This window comes from Trichechus manatus, unplaced genomic scaffold, assembly GCF_000243295.1.
Source record: "Trichechus manatus latirostris isolate Lorelei unplaced genomic scaffold, TriManLat1.0 scaffold00248, whole genome shotgun sequence".
Taxonomy (NCBI): domain Eukaryota; kingdom Metazoa; phylum Chordata; class Mammalia; order Sirenia; family Trichechidae; genus Trichechus; species Trichechus manatus.
This window is the reverse complement of record NW_004444184.1, coordinates 2,194,950-2,218,466: the sequence shown is the minus strand read 5'-3', so window position 1 is coordinate 2,218,466 and position 23,517 is coordinate 2,194,950. Positions and strand designations below refer to the sequence as shown.

The 23,517-nt window shown below is 35.7% G+C and overlaps 1 protein-coding gene across 1 annotated transcript in view; it reads left to right on the top strand.

Moving 5' to 3' along the window:
• The window catches only part of PTPRK (protein tyrosine phosphatase receptor type K), a 542,545-nt gene that overhangs the window by 251,790 nt on the left and 267,238 nt on the right, over positions 1 to 23,517 (top strand). The window contains exon 5 of the mRNA XM_023724464.1: positions 4,868 to 5,042. Within this exon, the coding sequence (XP_023580232.1) occupies positions 4,868 to 5,042 (175 nt within the window). The remainder of the gene's footprint in view (positions 1 to 4,867; positions 5,043 to 23,517) is intronic.

The window sequence follows — 23,517 nt, the reverse complement described above, 5'->3', positions numbered from 1 at the left end:
AAAACAGTGGAGTCTGAGATTTGCATATTTAATAACTTTAACTTTATGTGGTTTGTAGATAAAGAACATTTAGGCTGATTTTATGGATTTATATCTCTGGGCTTTTGGGCATGAGCTGCTTTTTCTTTTCCCTATTTTCCAGTGGAATGAGGAGAGGTCCTAGTACCATAGTCAGGAAATTGGCAGGTGAGGAAAGAAGAATTAAGAAAACACTGAAAGAATGAAAAATTGTAACTGGGACATTGTGTACTTAGGTGTGCATGTATGCATATGCATACATATATAAAATACATAAAATGATTGAATGTGTCATTTCAGATATGGAGAAGAGTCATTAAAGAGATATAGTACATCTCAAGATTAAAAAAAAAACTGTTTAGAAAATAGAGTACCCCCTTCACTATGTACTTTTATTTTAAAAGTACAAAATATTTCAAACAGAAAAAGTTATACAAAACAATAAAATAGCCACTAATGTACATGCATCCTTAATATAACAGAAGTTAACATTTTAGTTAAGGAATGCTTTTTTTTAAATTTAAGTATGCATACTTGTAGTTATAGTCAGTAGAATGCTGGAGCTGGTGAGCACCAGCTTGTAAGAGTAGACTGTTAATTTTCAGAAATGTTGAGAGCCAGTTGACACATTGGTAATTTGAAATTAGCCATGGTGAAACTTTTTACACCACAGAAATGGACAAATGCTACAACTGGTGCTTTATTCTTTTGGCTGGAGAACTAGCTTTTTAACACTTACCATCATACACCTAGTTTACTGAGTTTAATAGCTACATTGTATTTTTCTTTAATATTTTATTGTGTTTTTGGTGAAAATTTACACGGCAATTTAGGGTCCCATTTAACAATTTCTATACATGTTGAGTGACTTTGGTTACTTTTTCACAATGTGCCAGCATTGTCATTATTTCCATTCTGGTTGTTCTGTTTCCATTGATCCAGCTTCCCTGTCCCTCCTTACCTTCTCACCTTTGGTCTCAGGTAAATATTTAGCATTTGGTTTCATTTAGATGATTATTTACAGGAGCACCGTACTCACTGGTGTTATTATTTATTTTACGAGCTAATCTGTCATTTGGCTGAAAGGTGACCTCTGGGAATCGTTAGAGTTCCATATTTAAAGAATATCCTTGAGTGATAGTCTCAGGAATTCCTCTAGCCTCTACCAGTCCAGGAAGTCTGGTTTTGTTTTTAGGAATTTGAGTTTTGTTCTACATTTTTCTCCCATTCTGTCTGGGACCATCTATTGTGTCCCTGGTTGGAACGGTCAGTAGTGGTAGCTGGACACCATCTAGTTTTTCTGGTCTCAAGGTAGGTGAGGCACTGGTTCTCATTGACTATTAGTCCTGTAGACTAGTTTCTTCTTTGAGTCTTTAGTTTCTTTCTTTCTCTTTTGTGCCTGAGGATCAGAGATCTATAGTTGTACCTTAGAGGGCCACTTGCAAGCTTTTAATACCCCGGTGCTACTCACCAAACTAGGATGTAGAACATTATCTTATGAACTATATTGTGCCAATTGACCGAGTTGCCCTTTGAGACTGTGGTCCTAAGCTGTCAAACCCAGTAAACCAATCCTGTGAGGTGTTTGGTTATATCTAGGAAGTATCCATAACTGGGCCCCCTATGTGCTTTATTTTTCATATGAGTATATGTGCAGCACACATACAATGTGTATGCATATGCCTACAGATACACCTGTACATACATATCCATCTATTCATATGTGCCTTCCTATACTATATATAAGGAGCCCTGATGGTGCACAGTGGTTAAAGCTATCGACTACTAACCAAAAGGTCAGCAGTTCAAAAACCATCAGCTGCTCTGCAGGAGAAAGATGTGGCAGCCTGCTTCCGTAGAGATTTGTAGCCTCAGAAACCCTACGGGGTCACTATGAGTTGAAATTAACTTGATGGCAGTGGGTGGGTTTATACGTATATATGCATACATATGTATTTACATGACCACACATTTTTTTAGTTATTTCTGTAGTTGCAAAATTGTATATATTCTATAATTTGCAAAATTGTCCCTTATTCTTGTGTACCTCTTAGTGTCATCATTTACTTCGCTCAAGTTGTGATGACTTCAGTTTTATTTTATATTGTCTTTCCCATCACCAAAACCAACAAGTGTCTACTGTCTAGAAAGTAATTGCCCCTTCCTCTCCCTGCCATCCTTGGTAACTAGCAATGAATGGTGCTTTCTATATGTATACCTATTCTTGTCATTTTATAATTATGAGATCAGTATTTGTCCTTTTGTGGTTGACTTATCTCACAAAGCATAATGTCCTGCATATTCATCCATGTTGTAATATATTTTGAGAACTTATAATTATTCTTTATGGGTGCATAATATTCCACTGTTTGCATGTACCACAATATGTTTATGCATTCGTGTTGTTGGACACTTAGGTTGTTTCCATCTTTTTACTTTTGTGAGTAATGCTGCAATGAACATAGGTTTGCATATTTCTATTCATTTCACTGCTATTAGATTTCTAGTGTACATGCTTAGTAGTGGGATTACTGGGTCATAGGGTAATTTTATTTTAGCTTTTTGAGGAAGCGCTATATTGTTTTCCATAGTAGTTGAACCAATTTACAATCCCACTAGCAGTGGAGCAGGGTTCCAATCTCCCTGTAACCTCACCAGCATTTATTGTTTTCTGTTTTTTTGATCACTGCCATTTTTGCAGAGGTGAGATAGTGTCGTGGTTTTAATTTGCATCTCTGTAATGGTTAATGATCCTGAACATCTTATTATGTGTTTGTTGGCTACTTAAATGTCCTCTTTGGTGAAGTGTCTGTTCATGTCCTTTGCCCACTTTTTAATTGGTTTGTTTGTCTTTTTGCTATTGAGTTGATGAAATTTTCTGTATATTTTAGAGGTTAGACTCTTGTCAGATATGTCATTCCTGAAGATTTTTTTCCCAGTCTGTAGTATCTCTTTTTACTCTTTTGATGAAGTCTTTCAATGAGCATAGGTAATTTTATTTTCAGGAGGTGCTACATTATATTTTATTGAATGAATAAATCACAGTTTATTTATCCATTCTCCTACCTATAGATATTTGGATCTTTCCCATCTTTAACTCTTATGAACAATGCTGAGTTGAACAGTCTTATACATGTCTCCTTGATCACATATGCAAGAGTAATTCGAATGTAGAAATCCACACATACAATTGCTGGGTCCTGTGGTTTGTTCATCTTCAACCTTACTAGATATTAACAAATTGTTTTCTAAAATGACTAACACTTTATACTTCCCCTCATAATTTTAGTTTTTTTTTCCCTCATATTGAGTAGTATGAAAATATAGCTCAATGTTTTACTTAGCATTTCACCGACAAGAATTAAGGTTGAAGGTCATGAACAATTCTCTCTGTTGCGACTTTCCTCTGTCCTTTGTGGTATCTTTGACATATAGAAGTTTAAAAATTCAGATTGTGGATCTCTTTTAATTTTATTGGCCATATATTTTCTGTTTTGATAACTTGTCCATTTTTTGATATGATTGTTGATCTTTTTTCTTATTGAACTGTTCAAGATCTTTACATGTCCTGAATATTTATCCTGTGATGGTTATTTCCATGACAAAGATCACATTGGTGGCTTGAGTTCTCACCGTATTTATGATGCTTTTCAACGTGTAGAAGTAGTAAATTTTATTAAAGTTAAATACTTCAATCATTTTCTTTATAGTTTATGCTTATTGGTCTTGTGTGAGATACCCTGATATCATAAATATATTTTCTAATATTTAATTTTGAATGTGGACGGGAATGCTTTTAGCATTTAGGTTCTTTTTGTTACTTCCTTGAAATGGTATAAATAGACTGTAATGCCAAAGATATAGATGTTTGCAAAGAATACAGATTTTGGTTTGACTCCACATTATTCATCAGTATTTTATTGTCATTCTGTGGTAGGCTATGCTACACATTTGGAATACTGGAATACATAGGGCATGGCCTCAGTGTGTTGGTGGGAGAAAATCTATTATGCATGTTTAGTTTTAAGGCTAAGAGAAACTTACACATTTACTGTAGGAGAATGGGCAAGTTGGGGGCAGTGAACGATTTGCCATGGGACCGTCAACTGTCCTGTTAATTCAGATATACTTTGGGCTAGTGGCAATTTTATGGAAAATTGACATTACCCTAGTGTCTTAGTCATCTAGTGCTGCTACAACAGAAATACCACAAGTGGATGGTTTTAATGAAGAGAAGTTTATTTTCTCACAAAGTAGGCTAGAAGTCCAAATTCAGGGCATCAGCTCCAGGAGAAGGCTTTTTCTGTTGTCCTTCTTCTCTACAGTGTTCCCGGAGCTTCTCTGCGCAGGGACCCTGGTCCAAAGGATGCGCTCTGCTCCTGGCACTGCTTTCTTGATGGTATGAGGTCCCCCTGTCTCTCTGCTCACTTCTGTCTTTTGTATCTCAAGAGATTGCCTCAGGACACAATCCAGTCTTGTAGATCCAGACCTGCCTTACTAACACAACTGCCATCCATCCTCCCTCATTAACATCATAGAGGCAGGTTTACAACATACAGGAAAATCACACAGTACCAGGAATCATGGCCTAGCCAAAGACACACACATTTTTTGGGGGGACATAATTCAAACCATGACACCTAGTGTCAGCGCTATATCCTTTAAAGGATTCCAATATTTACCTACATTCTTTCCTGATTGAATTACAATGGTAAAAAATTGTGGATCTACATGGACATTTCCCCCTAACTTAGCAGCAAGAATGATTTATCACAGATATTGATTGTTAAAATGCTTTAGATTTATGGAAAGGTTAAAAACCTTTTTTAAAGACTGGTTTCTGTTGCAGAGGCGGAATGGAGAAGATATACCAGTAGCCCAGACTAAGAACATCAATCACAGAAGATTTGCTGCTTCCTTTAGATTGCAAGAAGTGACAAAAACTGACCAGGATTTGTATCGCTGTGTAACTCAGTCAGAACGAGGTTCTGGCGTGTCCAACTTTGCTCAACTTATTGTGAGAGGTAAAGAAAAATTGTTTTGACTTCATAAAATCAGATGGCTTTATTAGAACAAAAGCAACTTTATAGATATTTGGATTGATTTTTTAAGCTGCAGTATTCTTTATTTGAAATCCCTGTAACAACCATACCATTGTGAAATTCTGATAATATCTGAAGGTAAATTTAAGAATGTAGTTATAAAGTTTGTCAGTCCAGTTTTTAACAAGTGTTTCTGTTGAAGGGAATCTATTTTAAAAGGTCTAATTTGGCTAAACATACAAAATACCTTGTTCTATATTACCATTATCTAGTTCTTGATTTAACTTTAGATTATTTCTTCCTGTTTAAAACAATTCTGCAGATACTACTTTTGTTCTTCAAAGCATTGTGGCTTTGAGGCCAAGGTCAAAGGTCCTATGTCCATATTGACCTATAAATTTTACCAGTATCAAAATCTAGTGGTGGATGTTCATGAATTCTAGTTCCTTACACAATCTTAGAACGTTAGAACTGTTAGGAAATCCTTATTCAGATTCTTGGACACTAAGGTTACTAGAGATATTGGGTGGGATCATGACATACCAGTGCACATCTGCGGTGAAGGCTAGAAAAACGAATACTAGTTCACAGTGTATATTGCATTCATTCAAAATTTACTGAGTCTCTATTGTATTCCAGATGCCGTTTCAGATTGTAGAGATACAATTTTCAATAAAATACAAAGTTCTAGACTACATGGCATTAAATATTGAGGTATGTTAGGAACACAATATAGAAAAAGAATGAAAATGTAGTATCAAGCCCAAGTTATGCTGAATGAAGAAAAATAAAGAAACAAAATGATAGGAATTGAGGTTTTTATTAAGGTGATCTAGGAAGGCCTCTTTGAGAAGGTGACAATTGAACCAATACCTTAAAAAAGTGCAGATGCCGTACATATGAAAATTTAAAGGAAAAGCAGCTCAGTAATAGGTATCAAACATCAATCAATAATCCCACAAATGAAAAAAATTGTAAACTGTGTAAATAGTTTTAAGAGGAAGTTTGGGAGACCATAACAAAAACATCTAAACTGGGCTGAGATTTCTCAGAGATGTCAGGGAAGGCCTTTATGAATGAGTCTTCTTTGAGACAATACCTGAAGGTTGAGAGAAAGTTGCCCAGGTGAGGGGTGGGAGTCCGGGAGCAAGGGTAGGAGAAATAAGTGCTAACAGGCAGACAGCACATCATGTGCCAGGGCCCAGAGGCTTCAGGGAGAATATTAGCTACATCCATCTTCGAGTTAAGGTATTTTATAATGCTTGACATCGAGTGTCTTTTACATACATTATTTTGTCTCAAGATTTACTTGATTTTAATACTTTAACCTTTAATACTTTTATAGAGAAGGAAATTGAAATTCAGACTATTTGATGATTCACCCAGAGCCACAAAAATCTAATAATTGTCTGATCCAGAATTTAACCCCATGTTTCTTGACTCCTAATGCTTGGCTCAGTTGTTCCACCATAGCTTTCTCACACATTACCATTATTAAATGATGCTATTAGTCTCTTGTATGCTTTTGTCTTGTCAGAGCTGATAGGTCATCAAAGAAAAGTATCTTTGTAGATTGGATATGACTCTTTTTATTTAAACTTCTCTCATGTCTCCAGAGTCTGCTCATGGCATCTATACAAGTTCATGAAATCATAGCCCAATTTATTGAATGATAAGAAAATATGATAGTATTTGACTCTGGTGTTCAGGCAGAGACAGTTATCACATGTACATACTTTCTTGTATATTTATCTTTGCTGAGCCTCATTCCAGCACCTCTCTCACCTGAGCTTACTGTTCAAAGCCTGAAGGTGTCCTTGGGTTATCCTCAGAGTGATTAATATGCTATGAATTAAGGAGAAGGTGGGTGTGCTATTGTCATTATGCTCGTTGTGTCTTAAGGTATTGTATGTGCATTCCCAATATGCAGCAAATGAACAAGTTAGGGCCTTTTAATAGTGCAGCAAAAGTTCCTTTGAATACCTTAAAGTTATATATAGTTTGAGAAAGTGGTCTTATGATGTGTTCATTTGACACATTGTAGAGGACAGAGTCAAAGTTTCTATCCAAGTGCTTCCTTTATATATATAGTCCCTTCCTTGGGATAGCCATTTTATGCCTGTTTATTTTAAAAGGGAATTACTTTGTTATTATGAGGTCTTCCTTGTTTATTTTATTCTACAAGTAGATTTTATCATTTTATCAAAGCCTGGTTTTTGTTACCTGAAGACAACTACATTGTCACTGTTCTGGGAGTATTACTTATGAAATAATTATTTCAACAAAATCTATAAAGGGAGACTTCTTAAATTTCATAGGAAGTTTAGCTTTTTTTTTTTTTTTCCTTTTTATTTTTTAAAGGCAATACGGACAGGTAACATATTTTGTTTTAGATTTTATACTGTAAATATTGGGTTAAAATACGATGGTGCTTTAAAATGTGTTATCCAGAGTCTGCTAACATTTTAAAAATAGGTTTTGGTAGATTTGACAGTTTATATTTTCTTTTCAACATATTTTAGGTTGTTAGTATATATCTTGTAGTTATAAGTGATACTTTGCTTGCTGTTTTATTTGAACACCAATATAGAGGAATACATTTTCTTATTTGCCTAGATAACCGCCAAATAAATATTCTTAGCCAAAAGCATACCCTTGGGGGTAGGCTGTCTTGGTGTTGAAACAATGCTGAGAATTAGCTATTGGTGACAGGCCCTGTCTCTCATTAGCACTTTTAAAACTGACATCCTGTTACATGGATAAAAAAGATGGTAATTTTAAAGGAAATTTTTGGGCCAGTGATATGAATAGTCTTTAATAAGAGCTGGCATGGTATTGCCTGTTGTCAAAGACGACCCAAGGGTAAAAGTTTATTAGCGCATTTTCTCCTAGACTGAAAGTGACAGGGCATGCTTAAGACTTTTTTGTTGCTGTTTGTTACAAATGGTAATTTCACTGCAAAATTCTCATGCTGAAGAGTATTGATCTATTTGTTCCCTCAGCCAGCGGAAAGGAAAAAAAAAGTATAGTGAAACACAGTTTACTCTGTCATGACTTTAGCATTGCTTCCAGATCACCTTGAGTAATGATAATGTCTTCAGCTTGTGGAAGCCGATCCTTATTGACAACGAAGTTTTTACAGAGATGAGAGGAAGAGCAGACGTTTTTGCTCGATGTTTCTAAAAAATTGAAGTGTAAAAAAAGTGAAATACAGGTTGAAATGGTGTTTATAAGCTTCAAACTGAAAATCCCAACTTTGTAGTCTAAGTTATGCTATAGATTGTTCTGTTCATTCTCTGTCTCCCTTGCAGTCTTCTCCTTCTTCCTTTCCACTTGTCTGATTCAAAGACCCATTTACATCTCCGACCAAACTGACCAACAGTAAACTTCTGTAAGATTCTATTTGCCACAAATTCAGAAACTACACTCAGTTTCTGTCCTCAGTTGTTAGTGGTTTTATAACTATTATTTTTATCTCTGAATCCCCAGTTACATTTTAAGTTCTTTAATGTGAGGAGCACGGGTTTTGTTTGCCGTTATTGTTTGATCATTTTCTAAATTTTTTGTATTAACCATTAGCCCTTATCAAAAAACCCTGGATATAAAGCATTCAGTTAGTATTTTCACGTATTCCTGATGAACAGCAGTGACCTCTAACTGCAAATTATGGTGAAAGTCACTCCATTTATCCAGCCGTGCTCAGAGTAGGTAGATCTATAAAACAAATTGTGGTGTTCAAAATCATAAGGAATACGAATTGATGTTGTCATTTTTCTTTGTAATACAGCACAATATAGCTTAAGAGTAAGGATGTTTACTGGTTTTTGTGACTGGAAAGTGCAGAGATAAGCTTCAGGGTTGGTTCATCTAATCATGAAGGACCCAGATTTTGTCCAAGTCTTCATTCTGCAGTCCATGGAGTTGGCCCCTTTTCTAAGCAGTCTCTCTCAGTGTTTATAGGATAGCAATCTAGCTACACACTTTCTTGATCATGTCCTGTTGGGGAAAGAAAGGGCACCAACTCCCACAACTATAAAAAGAGTACATGGCTGCATATTGGAGAAACAGCTTGAGAACTTCTTGTACATGAGGCTCCAGAGCATATGCAGTGCTATTTAGAGAGATTTATTAATTCTATTCAGGTAAAACAGGAACTGAGGAGATATTTCAAGAGGAGGTACAATTTAAACTTGAAGGACTTAAGAGTTTAGATGATGGAAATGTGGGAGAAGGGCATTATCACCATAAGTCAGGTAACTGCATGGAGTGGGGTCATAGTTTATTTGGTGAATGACAAGCTGTTAATAGTTAAGCAACTGAATCACTTGCATAGTATCAGTACCTAGTACACATGTGAAGAGGAAAGAAGTCAAAACTAATACTAGATTTGTATTTGAATGATTAGGGAACTGCTGATTTTTCAATTCCAATGGACAGCACAAAAATGAGGAATATTTGGGATTGGGTAGGAGTGAAAGCATAGCATGCAAATAGAAATGTCCAGTTGGAGCTTTGGTTCTAGAGGTCAGTAAAGAGATTGGGCTGGGATTGAATTTGGGTTGTCTGGTGTTTTGATATGCTAGTTGAAATATCTTGAGTAGATAAACTCACCCAGGTAAGAATAACTCAGGATTATTTCTGAGACCTAAGATCCACCTTTTCAAAAAGGTAGAGGCAGAAGATTAAACAGCAGAAACTGAGAACAGTTAGGGAAGTAGATGTACCACTTTCTACATAGATTCTTTCTTCCAGAATTCTTCCTGGAAGTACTCTGTCTCTCATTTGAGATAATCCTTTGAGATATCTCAACTTTGAGGTACTGACACTTTGTAATGCTAGTATGTTGTTTTCATTTCTGTTTGTATTATAATTATTTGTAGTTTATGTTCCATCACAAGGAGCCCTGGTGGTAGTGCAATGGTTAAGCACTTGGCTGCTAACCACATGGTCTGCAGTTTGAATCTATCCAGCAGCTCCGCAATAGAAAAGACCTTGCAGTCTGCTCCCTTAAAGAGTACAGCCTATGAAATCCTATGGGGCAGTGCTACTTTGTCCTATGGGGTCAGTATGAGTCAGAATCTACTCCATGGCACATAACGGTAACAACAGCATACTCCATCACAGCCTGTCTAGTTCTAATTTGTCTTTTTTTACTACAGTACAAAGCATAGTCTTTAATTAAAGGCACACAGTACTTTGTAAAAAATTAAAAATAAAATTGTTTAAAGTCAGAGCGATGAGCAAACCTTAGAAGGTGTAGAGAATGAGTGATTAATCAAATAATCCCTCTCACCTGTGGATGAAGTATGCTGGCATAGCAGAAGAATCAGGAATTATTTGGAAAAGATGATAGCAATGGTTTTCTGTAGTGTCTGAACCACTGTGTTTTCTTCCTTATATGAGCTAGTTAGGGTGACTTTAAATTTAGCATGAAATATTTTTTACTTAAAAAAAAAAATCATGATTTGACAAATAGGTCATATTCTAATCTTTTTGTATATACCAGTTAAAAATTGAGTTTGAATATTTCATTCTAATGTTTTTATTTTAGAAGCAACAACATTTAGGAAGTGGAAGACTGTATATACGTTACTAATACTTTTGCTAGTTGGTGGTTAAAGGCCAGGGAGTTTCTAGTTTGAGGCCTCTGGCAGTCAGTTCAGTACCATACATACTGGCAGTGCAATGGTTAAGCACTCCGCTGCTAACCACAGGTCTGTATTTTTATTTTGTATTGATTTTTATCTGGTTTTCATAGCACAACTGTCAGACTCATGAATTCATATAAAGATCCTTTTTCTTAATGGTGACTTGAAGATCCTTTTGCTTTGCTTCTATTGTGAAAAACTAGTCAACTTGACAGGATATTTGGAGTTATCTGGGAGAATGAAATTTAAATGTCTATGTTTTATAAAATCTGAAATATAATGAACGTTTAGGAACACATAGACACCCACATACTAATTTTCCCCAGTTGTCCCTACGTAGTTAGGAAAGCACATACAATCAGGTATTAAATATCTCGAATTTGGAGGAGACTCCAAATGTCTCAAATTTTAAAATTTCACTTTGCTACCCTTGAGTATGATAAGAGAAACATTTGGAGTCTCCTCTCATTCATAGGAGCTACTTATCATTCAGGTGATTCAATGTTCAAGATGTCTGATACATTTCTAAATTCTAAATGAGCAAAAGGATACTGGATGTCCTTATTTCAGATAGTACACTGTGATACGACCAGAAACTGAATACTGAAGTGAACTGTTCGTATAATCAGTTTAGGAATACTTTTTCAAAGTTAAAAAACATTAAAAATGATGATAGCATCTTCATTTATTTAAAAGCATTAGGGAAATGTTGGCTTTTAAATTTAGTATTAACATTGTCTGGGACTCACTATTATTACTGAAACTCTGTTCTATTCACTTTTGTGCACCATTATTACAAGTACTTTTTTCCTCCTGCCTTGAGTTTCTCTATAACTACTTTACAAAAATGGTAGAGTACAGCTCTTGTTTTTTGCCTTATTGGTTATTTTCATTTTATTTATTTTTCTCTTAGTTTGTTTTAAAAATCAAAATGCAATAAGAGCTCTTTCCTAAATTATTTCTGAGTATATTTCCATAGGTGATTCACATGGGTAGCTCAAAATAATGTTTAGAAGTTCAGGTGATGGTCACTCTCTTTGGAGAGAATCTTTGGGGAGTTTGCTCTTTTGAAACTTTTTTCTTAAAAAATTTGTAAAGATCAAGGAAGAAGTGGAGTCATTTGCATGCCAAACAATTCTTTCTTCTGAACTCTAGGGAATTTGCTTCCAGAGCACTGATAGCAACTGTATCCTTTCCTCCTGAGCCTCTCAACTCTCTTCTCTTGGAGTTTGCGATAGCCGTAATTTGGTGCCATTTGTACCGAGGGGACTATTATCTACTTCACCGATTAGCAGTGTCTTTGTAATTTATATTCCCCTCCCTGCTCACCATTTTCCTTTCTGTTACCCCAAACCAAAAAGGAAGCTGAGAAGTCAATTTGAAGTAAAATTGTTCAGTCTCTCAGGGTTCCTTTGCAACTTCATTGGAAAATCAGCTAGCAGCCTTACTGAGTACTTAAAGTGGTAATAGGTACTGTGAAACACCAAAGAAAGAGCAGACATAGGCTCAGTCCTCAAGTAATGTAATTAAATTCTATAGGAAAGTTATTGAATATCTTGACAAAGAGCCTTGACTTAAATTTGGTCACATTTTTAATTCTATAAGGTTAAAAAAAGGAGGGGGGATCCCCTAACAACTGGAAAATACTCTGCCAAAGTTACATTCCATGAAAATCCTTTATTAAGCACTAATTTGGTAACTAATGTTCTGAGAGTATTACAGAATGTTAATTAAACAGAAACTCCATAGTGAGGGCAAGAGATAATTTAAAAAATGTTTTGCAGTACAATGAGTAGAAAGGTGATTTTCTTAGTTACCTAGTGCTGCTATAACTGAAATATCACAAGTGGATGGCTTTAACAAACAGAAGTTTATTTTCTCACAGTTTATGAGGCTAGAAGCCCAAATTCAGGGTATCGACTCTAGGAGAAGGCTTTCTCTCTGTTGGCTCTGGAGAAAGGTCGTTGTCTCTTTTACCTTCTGCTCCTGGGTGATCTTCATGTGGCTTGGCATCTCTCTTCCCTCATCTTTGCTTGCTAACTGGCGTTTAATCTCTTTTATATCTCAAAAGAGATGGACTCAAGATACACCCTACACTAATACCGTCTCATTAATGTAACAAAGACAACCTGTTCCCAAATGGGATTATAACCATGGGCATAGAGGTTAGGATTTACAACACATAATTCTGGGGCACACAGTTCAATTCATAATAGTGATGTAAGTATTGTGGTGGGATACTACTAAACTACTTATAGTTCTTGAGTTTCTCCCATTCTTCCTACTGCTTCATCTTCAAAAGAGTCAATGATGGCATGGTTCCCTATTATGATAGTTTTAGTTTTTAGCTTTTTGCATCTAACATAAACCTAAATGGTCACATCTTTTTAAAAGCTAGCTAATGGACAGTCTTCTTACTCATAAAACGAGATCAGGAACTCGACTATTACTAAAAGTGCAAACAAGGACATTTTCAGAAAACATGGAATATTAGGTGGAAATTTTTACAAAGAAGGCCTAGAATAATATGTACTTATTTATTATGAGGAAATCAGTGAAAACCAACCTGTTCACAGTGTTTATCACATTGCTGCAGAAAGCACTTTACTTTCCATTTAAGTTAGTATAAATGATGTTATTCCCTCTTCTAAGAAATATTTAGTCCAACAAGAATTAAAAACAAGCATAAGCTGAACACAATATAAGTACAGATAAACATTATATTTTGTTAGTCCTCAGGTAGATTGTATTTACTTCTTAGTTATTTGTTTTTAGAAAATAAATGAAAGTTTTAACATTTTAGTGTTAAAAATTTGTAAGGATTTGGCAGCGGAGAATTTGACAGAGATTAAATAATTAGGGCAAAATATGTGGCAGCATTCTTCGGTGCTAGGCATGAATCCACAGCAACCTCTCCTTATAGAGCTTTGTCTTAACTTTGATATTTGTCTTTAGAGAAATTGTGACCCACAGATGTGTTCTTATCTCTTACAAAATATAGGCAGGAGTTTGTTTTTGAACTTTAGGATATAATTTGAAGCAAACTTTCTTTTGCTTTCTGACATCTGCTTTCTTAGCCCTAAAGTAGGAAAATATTTTGTTTTTCCAGTGTTGCACAGTTTGGAATGATAGATCTAGTCATGATGACAGAGAGTCTGTCATTGTGTTAAAACTAACAAACTACAAATGAGTAATCACCTGTAGGCTTGCTAGTAGAAAAGTTTACCCACATGGTTATTTAGAGTTTCCTCATTACCCTGGTGATGCAACGGTTATGCGCTTGGCTGCTAAACAAAAGGTTGGTGGTTCAAACCCAGCCAGCGACTCTGGGGCAGAAAGACCTGGTGATCTGCTTCCATAAAGAAAACCCTATGGGACAGTTCTACTCTGTCACATCTAGTCTCAATGAGTTGAAATTGACTTCAGCACCCAACAACAATAATTGCCATTGGCATTTTCTTTCATCTTTATATATATGAAAGAGTAATGTTCCTACTCTTCTGGGTTCATGTCACCACATTACCCCCTCCGATAGCTTCCTTTAACATTGAGGGGAAAAAAAAAATTATCCTTTCCTGGTCCACGAGGCCTTTAATGAAATATCTCATGGCTACTACTCCAGAAATGCTTCCTATCACTTAACCTCCTTCCTTAATCCACAGCAGGCATACCAACTCTTCCAAGCATACCCCTGCCTAGGGTCTGTGTACTTGCTGTCCTTTCAACTAGCACTTCTTTTTCTCAAAGGTATGCATGCTTTCACATTCTTATTTTATTCAGGTCTTTTTGTTATTTTCCAAAATAACTAAAGGTCAAATGATAGTTATTTTCTAATACAGAAGAGAATTCATCGATTTTGTTTTACAACTTTTTTCCTCCAAAGTTATTTAGCTCTGTGTTTTCCAAATATCTTTATGTAATGCTTTCTTTTAGTACGCACAGAACAAACATTTGTACTACACAATTCTCTCAAAGATTTTTGCATTGTCGAGTGAGACACAGCAAACAGAAATAGGTACATTAATTTACTACTTCCTTCATTTGTCCAAATTTTATTACAGGATTCATCTTCACTGCTATCGCTTTCATTCATATCACCATCTTCTCTCTCATACATCTATAAAAAGCCTGTTTACTAGTCTCCCTACTTCAGCATTTGCCTCCTCCAAATCAGTGTTCACATAGTACCCAGAGTGACCGTATTTCACAAAGTTAGAATATGCTCTCCCTGACTCTTACGCCTTCCCGTTCATGTAAGTATAAATTTCAGACCTCTCATTCTCCAAGACCCTTCAGGATTCTGGCTTCTGCCCATCTCTTCAATCCGTTTCTCCTTTGCTCATCAAACTCTAGCAGCCCTGACTTTCTTTCACTTGCTTGGACACACAGTTCTCTTGTCTACCTTAGAGCCTTTGCTTATTCAGTGTTCCTTCCCAGTTTTCAAAATATAACTGCATGCTTATCATCGGCCTCCTCCACTAGATCGATAAAGTCAAAGACTATTCTCTTTTGCTCACTTACTATTGGGTCTCTATACCTTGCACCATCACCAACAAATAGCAGATATAATCAAATATTTGTTGTCAAAGAAACAAATACAGCGTGACTTATAAAGTGCTGTGTGAATTCATGGACTAGTCTGTAGAACAGAGGAGAGCAGTGTCATTGCTGTTTGGAGACTGGGGATTGCACTGGGGAGTAGGTGGAGTTTCAGCTGACCCTCGAGGGGCAGGATTTAGATAGTTGAAGATAAGTAAAGGACATTCCAAACAGAAGAAATGACATGGGAAACTATCATTGCCATGTGGAATAGTATTAAACACAGTGTTTTCCAGGAAAGCAGTCTGAGATGAGCCTGAAAATATACTTGAGTTCTTTCTGTGGGGGAATTTGAATAACATACTAAGAAATATAAATTTATTATGCCATTTGATTTGGGATCCTTTGGGTGCTTTGGAGTAGGTTACTAATGTATTCATATCTGTCTTAGGAAACCAGGGTGGGAGATGTATTAAAAGACAGTGAGTTTGTAGTGAGTAAGTTTAGGAGTCTCTAAGAGTTACATAAGGTCAACATGGTAAGGCATACTGGAGGGAGATTGTAGTGGAAAGAGAAGGTCAAGGGTGAGAAAGTTTGGTAAGAGCACTGTGGAATGACATAAGAAAGAGGTGTCAAACAAGACTTTTAGGTTTTCCATCTGAGATACCTTGGGAAATATGGTATTATGGACAGGAATTGGGAAGACTTGTAGATAACTTGAAAGCATAGATGGTAACTTCAATTGTAAGCACTGGGTTTGGAGTGCTAGAGAGATGTCCAGATTTAAAACCTTTGAGCATTTGGAAAAGGTTTAGGGTATTAAATAGGAATTCAACAAAAGATGAATTAAACAATATGCACCTAAATCCAAAAAAAATCCGTGGCGTCATCGATTCCAACTCATAGCAATCAATAGTACAGACTAGAACTCCCCCATAGAGTTTCCAAGGAGCAGCTGGTGGATTTGAACTGCCAGCCTTTTGGTTAGCAGCTGTAGCTCTTAACCACTGCACCACCAGGGCTCCAAAATAAGCATCTAGTACATAGAAATTCCTTGCATTTACATAGAAATTATTTGCATTTTGTAAGCTTCCATTTCATAGCCTGTAGCCAGTGCCATTAGAATGTTTCCTGTTGTTAAACTTAGATAAATGCAGATTTATGCAATTAAATGGAGAATTTAGAAAGAGAACCCTGACATGGTTAAATGTAATGTCCTTTTGTTTTTCTTTATTGCTGACATTAGCCACATACTAAAACACATGCAATATATAGCATATGTAAACATTTTTTTTCCTCACTGTTTCGTGTAGTTTTCTGGTTAAGGAAAGATCTTTTTCCTGTTCTTTGTAAAAACTTTTACTTCATAGGAATAAAGAAAGCTTACTAAAGACTTCTTTACTTTCTCTGCTCTTCAGAGTTTGATTACCCTTGATAATAGTGCTCCTAGACTTGTCTAACATCAGTTTTTTGAAGGGTAGGGAGGAGAGGGGGATTTTCTTCCTAGAATTCTTGGCCAGCAGCATTTCTCAGTTCTCAAACAATGTCATTCACTGCAGTGGGTGGTTTAAAATATTTACTTAAGGGTAGATAAAGAGCTCCCACCTACCATAATTTTCCTATGTTAAAACCCCTGCAAAGTTTGGCATTTCTGTGTATTGTACAAGATTGTTAAAAAGTAGTTACAATGACCAGACTGGGTGATGCATGGTAATGATGAAAAGCAGGGTGTTTGGAATTCAACATGGATGGTTGAAAATGCAAGATGTCAGAGAAGCCATGTATTAAAGAGAATTTGAATTGGAAACTGAATCCCAATCTGCCACTGGGAACATTTTGATCATTTTGATTTATTAAACTTTTATAACAGCATTTAAAGGGAGCTGACTTAAAACCCTTTAGTCTTGGATAGTTTATGGTACGCAAACCAAAGTGTTACTGGTGTCATTTTTTAAGGTTCTGTTAGCAATCAGTGAAGAGAGGAAAAATGAGCTGGTGAGGGACTTATTTTAAAAGGCAGTTTCCACTTAGATTTCTGGCATTTAGCTTTAAATTCCTCCCTTTTATTTGCATTGTGTCAAGGATGAAGACTTTTGCAATTTTGGCATACTAACTACATAAAAGTTCTGATTTTTTTTTAAACTAACAAACATAAGAAACTCTAATCATTTCGAGATTGAAATACTGCATTTATATATATGTTGTAGGTTGTCTTTTCTTTTTGGTGTGTGTGTACTCAGGCATCTGTCTAAGTTTGCATTTCTGCATTTTATGGATAAATGTTCAAAAGATAGAAATGCAATTGAAATGCAATAATGCAATTCTGAAGCCTAACCTGCAAAAATAAAAAAGAGTGTGCATTTTCCTAAACTATTGGAATTCTTTAAATCTGGTCTTTAAAAATCATCTTTCTGCATCAGCAATCATGGGTAGTCTTTTCTGAAGAGTGGCTCCATACTAAAGAGAAATCAATTACTATTAGAGAGGTTAAAGGCATTACAAGTTCACACACACTTTTGCAGCTGTAGAGGGTATTTAGCTGTGAATCAGGAATGATGCAAAAGATGGATGAGGCAGAGTTCAAGGAACAGTAATGTGAGGGTCCAGCACTATCATTCCAAGCTGTCTCAGCAGTAATGATGGATGGTTTGGTGGCAAGAAGTAATAATACCAGATGATGAAAGATGTATCTCAGCATCTTGAGCCACAGCACACCGTCTACCTGTCGGATTTGTGGGGCATAATGATTCCTGATTTGCAACCAAACGGGTGTGCTGCGTTTAACAACTCAGGTTTTCGGCAGCTGTAAATGAAACAAGTAGCATATGAAACCCTCCTGCACATTGTAAATTTAATTACCTCATATTTATGCATAGTAGTTGTTGACAGGATCTTGTAAGCTATGCTAATATGGTAGGCAATTTGTTACCTCCAGAAATCACTTTCCATGTGTCTTCTGATCATTATCATGAAACATGATAAATGATCTAGCCCATGAGGTATAAATGAAAATGAAATGGATAATTGGATTCTATGACTAAATTGTGGCTGGAATAGTTGCAGCAATTATAATTGAATTTATCTCATAAAAAATGTGTGTGGCAATATATCAGTGACCTTTAATCATCTTGAGGCTACGGTATTATATGAAACTATTCTGAAGATGATTATAAAAGTTTATCAACAATAATTTTTTAAAAAACTCTCCCACACTTTAAATTTTCTCTTTTTTTGCCTTATCCACCTACATTTTTAAAATATCATGTTTTCTACAATGGGTTTAAGCAATTGATACTGATAATCTTTTTATACTGAAAATAAAGTGTTTCATTGTTACAAATGACTGGTTGAATGATTTAGGGACTGAAAATTATAGTTGAAATACTTTTTATGAATACCCTTTACCATTAATAACACATATCTTCTGCTGCGTGATGGAAGTTTACCCTCTTAGTGAACGTCTGTTTTCTTCTCTGATTCTTATAAGAGAGTTTCTCTGAAGTACATACATAAAATAAAAGTTTTTTTAAAACATTATTAGACTTTAAACCTTTCTCTGCCCCATCTTCTTAATTCTCTTTGAATAACAAATTATTATATTATAAACGTTGAAACACTCCATTAATTTATTCTTTGATTTGGTTGACATTTTTGAGCAGTTACTATTGGTTAATCATTGTGTTTCTGGCTAATAAAAATGACTATGATACATAATCCTTAGGGTCTTATAGTTCCATATGTAACGATGGCAATACCTATCCTTTAAATTATAGCATATTCTAATTTCTTCCTTGCACCTCATTATATAATTCCATCTCCCCTTCTAGTCTCCTTCCATGAGAGTCCAAGAAGCCAATAAAGTTTTAATTTGTGCCTCTTCTTTTTATTTCCAACTTAAAAAAAAAAAAAAAATCGAGAGTTATTTAGTAACATTCATATGGACATCAAAGTTATTTGGAAATCTGACATTCTTTTGAATGAAATATGTTAATAAGCAGGGCATATCCTTAGAGACTTTCCCTCTGAAATTTTTATGCTTGTAATTTCTTCAATTTCCATGTACATTGGTAATTAAGGTAGCTTAACTTCAACTGCTAAACTTATGTTAGTAACTGATTGATGTTGAGGATAGTGAACATGGTTTAGCCATTTAATTATTCTTTCTATTGAGTGTAAATTTAATAAAAAAAGACTATAAATGTGTAGTGTAAGTGGTAATAAATAAGCTCCCATTTATAATATATTTAAAATGTCCCAGACGCTGTGATAGATGTTGTCTTATGACAACAACTCTAAGTTTTAGATGGAAGTATCCCCATTTTTTCCCACAAGGAACCTGAAGCTGGTAAGCAAAGTTACTAGGATCACATGGCTCTAAGGGTCAGACCTCAGACTTAAGTCTGTCTCCAAAGCTCATAATTTTTTCACTACACCATGATAACATTACACTTTACAAAAAAAAAAACTAAATTTATACAGTCATATTGAGAAAAAAATGCTACTTACAGCAAGATTTAAATAAATGTCAACTAGAAACAGATTTGTGGGGCTTCCCCCCACCTCAAATTTTAATGATTCTGTTATATTGCTATGGTTATTTTATTGTCACTTTAGAAATAATCCATTTAATTTGAGTCTCTTGGCTACTCTTTTTGTTTGCATCTTGACCTGCCAAGTAACATTATAGCCATAACCTACTGTTTTATAGCAGTGATTCTCAGTAGAGGAGCAAAAAGTATATGACTTTTTTTAAATCAGCTATGAGTAATTTTTATATTATGACCACCACAAGTCCTTCTCCCAGATTCCTATATACTAAACTAAACGTGCACACACCGATGCACACGTAAGTGCACGTACACACTTACTCAACCTTCTACCCTCTTTCCCTGAACATTTTTCTAGGATTTTATACCAAGAATTATAAATTGCCTCTGTAATTAGCTCTGTGAAACCTTTGGAATTATTTTAAATGTCTCTAAAAATATATTGATTCTATGGATTTCAGAACTTCCCTGATTGTGAGATAAATAAATCCTCCAAAATTGAATAGCCTGTCCTATTTCTCAAACCACAGTACTTAGAAATCAGAAAAAGACCACCACCAGTTATCATTAATTTAATATGAATATTAAAAATTTCAGGCAGCCTTATGGGGTCGGGAGGTGCTTAGCAAGATGGGTTTTACCATGGCCCAGTCATCTTTGATAAAATCAAATGAAAATTTCAGACTCTGGCTTGTTTTTGCTTTTCCTTCTCTCTCTACAGACTCCCTCTATCTATCGTCTATTATTTTCAGCTTGGTGAAATAGGATTAGAAAGCTTTTAATGTATGCCCAGAGAAATTTTCTCCTCTGCTTACTCTATTTTTATATTCCAGGTATAGATGTGCTCTGAGTAACTTGGCACATTTAAAGTCGAATCATGAGCCAAATTTCTTTTTTCAAATGACTTACTTGCACAGTAGCTTCATTTCTGTGTTTGCTATCTGAGTAAAAACCTAGAGAGATGCTATTAGACAGGCTCACAGTTTTTCTGTGAACTAACAATGTCAAAAAATTGACAACAAACACTAATGACCTAAGATTGGCATGATTCCAGAATAAGATTAAATAAAAGGAAAATTAATGCTCATATAATAGAGCAATGCTATGGGGAATGTATGCAAAAATAGTATATCATATATAGGTGGATACCAAATGAGTTATTCTCAAGAACTTACAGCAACAAAGTGAAAAAAAAATTAATTTAATGACTTTATGATTTAAAGTCTACTTCTGAAAAAATTGGCCAGAGAAAACCTTATAAATAACAGCAGAACATTGTCTCATATAGTGCCAGAAGATGAGCCCTTCAGGTTGAAAGGCACTCAAAATACAACTGCTGAAGAGGTGCTTCCTCCAAGTAGAGTCGACCTAAATCACATGCATGGAGTCAAGCTTTGGGGACCTTCATGTGCTGATGTGGCACAAGTCAAAATGAGAAGAAACAGCTGCAGACATCCATTAATAATGGGAATGTGGAATGTACCAAGTATGAATCTAGGAAAACTGGAAGTCGACAAAAATGAAGTGGAATGCCTAGACATCAATATCCTAGGTATTAGTGAGTTAAAATGGATGGGTATTGGCCATTTTGAATCAAACAACCATATGATCTACTATGCTGGGAATGACAAATTGAAGAAGAATGGCATTGCATTCATCATCAAAAAGAACATTTCAAGAGCCATCCTGAAGTACAACACTGTCAGTGATAGGATAAAATCCATATGCCTACAAGGAAGACCAGGTAATATGACTATTATTTAAATTTATGCACCAACCGTTAAGGGCAAAGATGAAGAAATTAAAGATTTTTACCTACTTCTGCAGTCTGAATTAGATCAAACATGCAGTCAAGATGCACTGATAATTACTGATGATTGGGATGTGAACGTTGGAAACGAAGAAGGATTGGTAGTTGGAAAATATGGCCTTGGTGATAGAAATGATGCCGGAGATCCCATGATAGAATTTTGTAAGATCAAGGACTTCTTCCTTGCAAATACCTTTTTTCACCAACATAATCGGTGACTATACAAGTGGTCCTCGCTAGATGAAATACACACGAATCAGGTAGACTACATCTGTGGAAAGAGAGGATGGAAAAGCTCAATATCATCAGTCAGAACACAACCAGGGGCCAACTGTGGAACAGACTATCAGTTGCTCATATGCAAGTTCAAACTGAAGTTGAAGAAAATTAGAACTAGTCCACAAGAGCCAAAGTACAACCTTGAGCATTTCCCACCTGAATTTAGAGACCCTCTCAAGAATAGATTTGACACATTGAACACTAGTGACCAAAGACCAGAAGAGTTGTGTAATGACATCAAGGACATCATACATGAAGAAAGCAAGAGGTCGTTAAAAAGACAGGAGAGAAAGAAAAGACCAAAACGGGATGTCAGAAGAGACTCTGAAAGTTGCTCTGAAGCATAAAGTAGCTAAAGCGAAAGGAAGAAATGATGAAGTAAAAAACTGAACATAAGATTTCAAAGGATCGCTCAAGAAGACAAAATAAAGTTATTATAATGACATGTGTAAAGGCCTGGAGTTAGAAAACCAAAAGGGAAGAACAGGCTCAGCTTTCTCAAACTGAAAGAACTGAAGAAAAAATTCACTCAATATTGAAAGATTCTTTGGGGAAAATTTTAAATGACCCAGGAAGTATCGAAAGCAGATGGAAGGAATACACAGTCACTGTACCAAAAAGAATCAGTCAACATTCAACCATTTCACAAGGTAACATATGATCAAGAGCTGATGATACTGAAGGAAGAGGTCCAAGCTGCATTGAAGGCATTAAAGTAAAACAAGGCTCCAGGAATTGACGGAATACCAACTGAGATGTTTCAACAAACCAACGCAACTCTGGAAGCACTCACTCACATATGCCAAGAAATTTGGAAGACAGCTACCTGGCCAACCAACAGGAAGAGATCCTATTTGTGCCCTTTCCAAAGAAATGTGATCCAACAGAACGCGGAAATTGTTGATCAATATCATTAATATCACACACAAGTAAAACTTTGCTGAAGATCATTCAAAATCAGTTGTAGCAGTATATAAACAGGGAACTGCCAGAAATTCAAGCTGGATTCAGAAGACGATGTGGAACAAGGGATATCATTGCTGATGTCAGATGGATTCTAGCTGAATGCAGAGAATACCAGAAAGATGTTTACCTGTGTTTTATTGAGTATGCAAAGGCATTCGACTGTGTAGATCAAAACAGATTACAGATAACATTGCAAAGAATGGGAATTCCAGAACACTTAATTGTGCTATGAGAAACCTGTACTTAGACCAAGAGGCAGTCGTTTGAACAGAACAAGGGGATACTGCGTGGTTTGAAGTCAGGAAAGCTGTGCATCATGGCTGTATTCTTTCACTACACTTATTCAGTCTGTATGCTGAGCAGATAATCCGAGAAGCTGGACTACGTGAAGAAGAATGGGGCATCAGAATTGGAGGAAGGCTCATTAACAATCTGCAATACGCAGATGACACAACACTGCTTGCTGAAAGTGAAGAGGACTTGAAGCACTTACTGATGAAGATCAAAGACCACAGCCTTCAGTATGGATTACACCTCAACATAAAATAACAAAAGTCCTCACAACTGGATCAATAAGCAACATTATGCTAAACGGAGAAACGTTTGAAGTTGTCAAAGATTTTATTTTACCCATGGAAGCAGCAGTCAAGAAATCAAATGACACATTG